General features: G+C 37.5%; 1 protein-coding gene across 1 annotated transcript; it reads left to right on the forward strand.

Moving 5' to 3' along the window:
* Nucleotides 1-1456: 1456 nt before the first annotated feature.
* Nucleotides 1457-4312, forward strand: ccl25b (chemokine (C-C motif) ligand 25b). The gene is made up of 5 exons (XM_088077784.1): nucleotides 1457-1590; nucleotides 2007-2094; nucleotides 3300-3417; nucleotides 3645-3756; nucleotides 3844-4312. Exons 2-4 carry the CDS (start codon nucleotides 2031-2033, stop codon nucleotides 3754-3756), a joined length of 294 nt encoding a protein of 97 aa, XP_087933910.1. The 5' UTR covers nucleotides 1457-1590; nucleotides 2007-2030; the 3' UTR covers nucleotides 3844-4312.
* The last annotated feature ends 351 nt before the right edge of the window (nucleotides 4313-4663 follow it).

Below are 4663 nucleotides of genomic sequence, written 5' to 3' on the forward strand. Positions count from 1 at the left end.
TAGGAATATTTTTGTGAGAGAGTTTAAGGGAAACTCCGACACTGCTCTGGCCTTAGCTAGTGTGTACTGAGTTTCATTTTAAACAATGCAAACTAAATCCATACATTTTATCCATTTTGCACCAACAAATTCAATTTCAAGACCACAGTTATCATAACAAAGGCATCTTTCAAACTTTATCTAAACTATTTTAATTATCTTTTTAAACAATTTTCTGACAGTTTAAAATCCTACTACAACATGGATTCTTGCTTATGAAATGTATTTTTAACTTTTTAGCTCACTCTACAAATTAACAGACCACTAGTGATTAAATAAACACTTAAATACACACATGAATGTGCCTTGCTTAAATCAAGCAAGGTAAACAGTTGGACCAGACAGTGGGACCATGAGGTCTCTGGCAGCAAGCTTAAACAGATAGCATTATCCAGAAACTTTGAACCAACATGCACTCTCAAAATGCATTCTTTTCTCTGATAATGAACATCAATAAAGGATAACACATTATTAGAAACATATGTTCACAGAATTACAGCGCTTTACAGTCCATAATTACCTTAAACGGGGGAGTAGTCAACATGTTTTCACCTCAGCTCGTGAAAGATGTTGCTGCTTTGTCACTGGACTTCATGGTTTACGTATTTACAAGTAGGTAACCATCTGCGTCTGTTATTTACATTCCAGCATACCATGATGTCAACAAAAGCATCTTCACTAGTTTGAGGGAGAGGAGCAAGATCGCCCTACTGGAGGCCCGAGGCATCTCCAACGGATCAAAGCGCATTCAACCCACACAGACAAAGATCTGCATCCCCTATCCGTGGTCCTCCCTTTATATCTGTGGCTGCATAACCTTAACAGTTACCAGTCCTTATACACATTTCCAACCCAAAATGACATTATATGTCCTGAAAATACTGGAATGATTGAGACAAAATATGTTTTAGCTTTGTCACAAATGCACCCAGTTAGATGTGAAAATATTCCTGCTTTAAACATGTAAACACGCTAAAAATCACTTTTTATTCAAATGGGATCCAGTGGAATTAGCAATAGGAATTTCAGGGCTGTTTCTTGTTAGACAAAAAGGATTTCACTCTTTAGCATAAAAGTCTATCACCATAGGTGTCCTTTCCAATAAACTGCCAGACACTTAGAATAATAACTGAGCAAACACAAGCACTTTTAGCAGACGTACATTTATGGTGCACACGTGCCCCCATTTTCCCACTGCTGGCTGCAGTCCTCTTTCTCAATACCGGATCAATTTCAAAATAGTTGTCAGAAAAGACAAATATATTTTTGTCCTTGTACTTGTTCAAATGTGTGTGTGTGTGTGTGTGTGTGTGTGTGTGTGTGTGTGTGTGTGTGCAGGGAGGTGGCCTTATGGGATTCAATGATCAAATTTCACTTTTACTGAGCAGTTGTAAAACGTGGAGTGTTGTTGGCATGTCAGAGGAGGTGTGGTAAAGGAGGGAGGGCAGATTTCATGTGTGCACTATAAGAGAATAGAGTCACTGCGAGCTGCTGCACTGGACAAAAGGTTTTCCATCTCAGGAGGTTTGGTGAAATACTGACTGTGAGCAGGTACGTTGCTGTGCATGCTTATGAATTAATCCCATCATATTCTTGGTGCTTTTGTAAATATGTTGTTTATTGCTTTAGGTATTTAGTTTGTTAAAAGATAACTGTAGAGAGGGAACCCAGCCATAATTTGTCACAAACTCACTTGGTTTCTGCAGTGCAGCCCCCACTACACTCAGTGCCACTGAGATGAAACAGCTGCACACAGCTGGAAACCAGACAAGGATTTAAAAAAACATTTAATCAAGGGTCAAAGATACAGCCTTTTCCATTTTCACAAAAGTTCAGATGGAGGGGGTTTGTGATAGACAACATTACATAAGCAGAGAAAATGTACAAGGTAGGGGGAGGTGGCAGACTCTGCTTCTCATTTTCTCTTTTGCTCTGCTCTGTGGTTTAATCTGTTTGTGTCTGTGCAGAAATCCAGACAACAAGCAGCAGCCATGAAGTTCCAGGCTCTTTTCTTTCTTCTGCTCCTCACCTGCATGTACCTGAGTCTTGCTCAAGGTAAGTACAACAGATGCAAACCAGAACCATCATACTGTAATAGCAATGTGTGGTTACACTGCACACAGATTTAACTGAGCATTTTTTAATAATAGTTATTAACTCTTTTAGCATTTTATGTAAGTTGCAAACTACAAAAAAGGGAACTAGTTTAAGTGGAACTGAGTTCTTTTGTTAATCACTGTGAAGAATATATGGAGTCTTGCTTTAACCAAACTTGGTTAAATGATGACTGCAGCTGTATTTCACAATCCACATTCCTTTATATTGTAGCTAAATCCTCTGTTTCAGTGAGCAGAATTATTAGTGAAAGACTTCATACCAAAGTGTAATCCGTCTCGGCTTTCTTCTACAGACTGCTTTCATGCTGTAATCTTGTCATGGGTTTGAAAAACTAGAAAACAACAGGCATCAATTTAATGAATAAAATAGATGGTTTTCAGTTGATTATACATTACAAGTTGAGGGAGAGGGCAAAGTATGAAAAACTGAATTATTACTTTTACAAAAAGAGTAAGATTAGGAAGAAATATTGAGCTATTTGGGAAATCACTGCATGTGTATGTCAACAAACACAATAAGGGTGTGTTACCGTTTGGGGTCCTATTTCCCAAACTGACAAATTACAAATTCTGTAACCCAAATTAAAAGTCAGGTAGTAAGTATCTCATTACCATATGAACAGGACTGTAGCCAAGAGTTTATAAATATTAGGATCGCAAAAATGGGTCCATTCAGTGCATTCCCCACCCCAGTGGATTTTGACAAAATAAAGTCACCAAAGTTTTTGGATATTTTATAATTAATGCATTTTAACAGTTAAATTCAATCCTGAGATCTTTGCTTTTTGTTGTTGTCTGTTGATACAAAATATGTTCATGATAATTGATTGACATAGCAATTTGTGAGACTCATGATTGTGGTTTTTTTTTCCTGTTAATATTGAGTCAAAAGTCCACAAATTACAAATATTCCATAACATCAAGACTAAAGAGTGGTCATTTTGACATATGTTCTGCCAGTAAGCACAGAAATACTCATAAAAAGCCTAATAAAGAGTCAGGCTCTTGCCAAATTAGCTTTAGTTTTTTCTGTTTGACCCCAAGAGTGAACAAATTGAGTGATTGCCTCAGTGAGTGACATTTTTAAGTGAGGCAGTTTATCTTGCTCTAATCCTCTGTAACTGAATCCTTCTGTTTCTTCAGGCTCATATGGTGACTGCTGCATCGGCTATGTTACGGGAATGAAAGCAAACGTGAGGAAAAGAATTGAAAGTTACAGGATGCAGGAAACAGATGGTGATTGCAACATCAGAGCCGTTGTGTGAGTGAAAAATGTTATGTCCTTCATTGCCCTCAGCAAACCTTTTGCTTTCTTGCATTGTTGAAACTTTCTAAAATAATAAATTGGCAGAAACGAATGGAAAAAGAAACAACCTGCTTATTGATCCAAGCTTATAGCAGCACTTTTAGGTGTTTACACTGGTGTCTTTGAAGCAAAAGTTGTGCAGTGAGCTTGATATTATTAAACAATAATCATAAAATGTGCAGGTTTCTGATGAAGAAGCGACCTTCACATGAAAGACAGCGGACTGTCTGCGCCAATCCAAATGACATTTGGGTCCAGGCACAGATTGATATTCTGAACAACAGGAAGATTTAGGTAAAACACACAGAGATACATACTTAAATTCAAGACAGAGAAACTGAGTTACTGCATTAATCTTGATCATAACTTTTGTCTCTGCAGACCACTAAAAGGAGAAAAAGAAGAGAAGATTGAAAGAGAGGGCAGCAGATGTTTCACCTCCCTGTCAGACATTATATATCACTTTTAACCATATGGATCATGTTTCAGTAAATTTGGTATTTCCTGTTGCTGACAGAGAATGTGAATGTGCACGGTTCACTATAACAAGAACCACATCCTCAATGTAATAGCCAGTATAGCAAAATTGATGAATATGAGCCACCGCTTTGATTCTTTTCACTTCTCTGTGAAATGTAGCGCCTGCTAGGAATGAGCCACTGTTTGGCAGCTTTGAAATGTATTTGCAGAATGTGTTTGTGCGCATGTGTATAAGTGTGTGTGGTGTATTTGTACAGAATACTTTGGGGATAAGCTTGGAGTTTTTTTTATACAACAGATTTTCATATTTTTATATCAGCATTATAACTTGTGTCATCCTGTATCAAATAAAGAAGTTATGCTACCCAGATTTTGTTGGGTTTTTTTTAAATTATGGTTTACACTTATTAAGGAAACTCCATTATTGTGTTTTACTTCAGTTCTGTCCTGATTTGTTGATACCATTGTTGACTTTGGGGTAATTTGCACCATTCCTCCCTAATGACATTTTTACTGGATGTCCATGAAAGCAGGCGCAGCTTTAGTCTGATCATCTCTCACTCAGTCTCCATTTGGCATCAATTTGAGCCACTAATTGAAAATATGAGCCGTCCATCAACACTTAAAAACTTGGCTCTCGGGATGGTTGGTCTGCAAAGCTGTTTTTTATGGCCTTGAGAATAATGCTGGTGGCAAAGGATTGACTTGAAATTTAAATCTG

The sequence above is a fragment of the Plectropomus leopardus genome, chromosome 5 (assembly GCF_026936395.1).
Source record: "Plectropomus leopardus strain MGB_pleo_1.0 chromosome 5, ASM2693639v1, whole genome shotgun sequence".
NCBI classification, from domain to species: domain Eukaryota; kingdom Metazoa; phylum Chordata; class Actinopteri; order Perciformes; family Serranidae; genus Plectropomus; species Plectropomus leopardus.

What these genes read in the sequence shown, in the direction of transcription:
- ccl25b (XM_088077784.1), top strand. Translation starts at nt 2,031, where the DNA reads ATGAAGTTCCAGGCTCTTTTCTTTCTTCTGCTCCTCACCTGCATGTAC. An exon ending in GTACCTGAGTCTTGCTCAAG is followed by an intron (nt 2,095 to 3,299) that starts GTAAGTACAACA and finishes CTGTTTCTTCAG; the next exon opens with GCTCATATGGTGACTGCTGC. An exon ending in TGCAACATCAGAGCCGTTGT is followed by an intron (nt 3,418 to 3,644) that starts GTGAGTGAAAAA and finishes TAAAATGTGCAG; the next exon opens with GTTTCTGATGAAGAAGCGAC.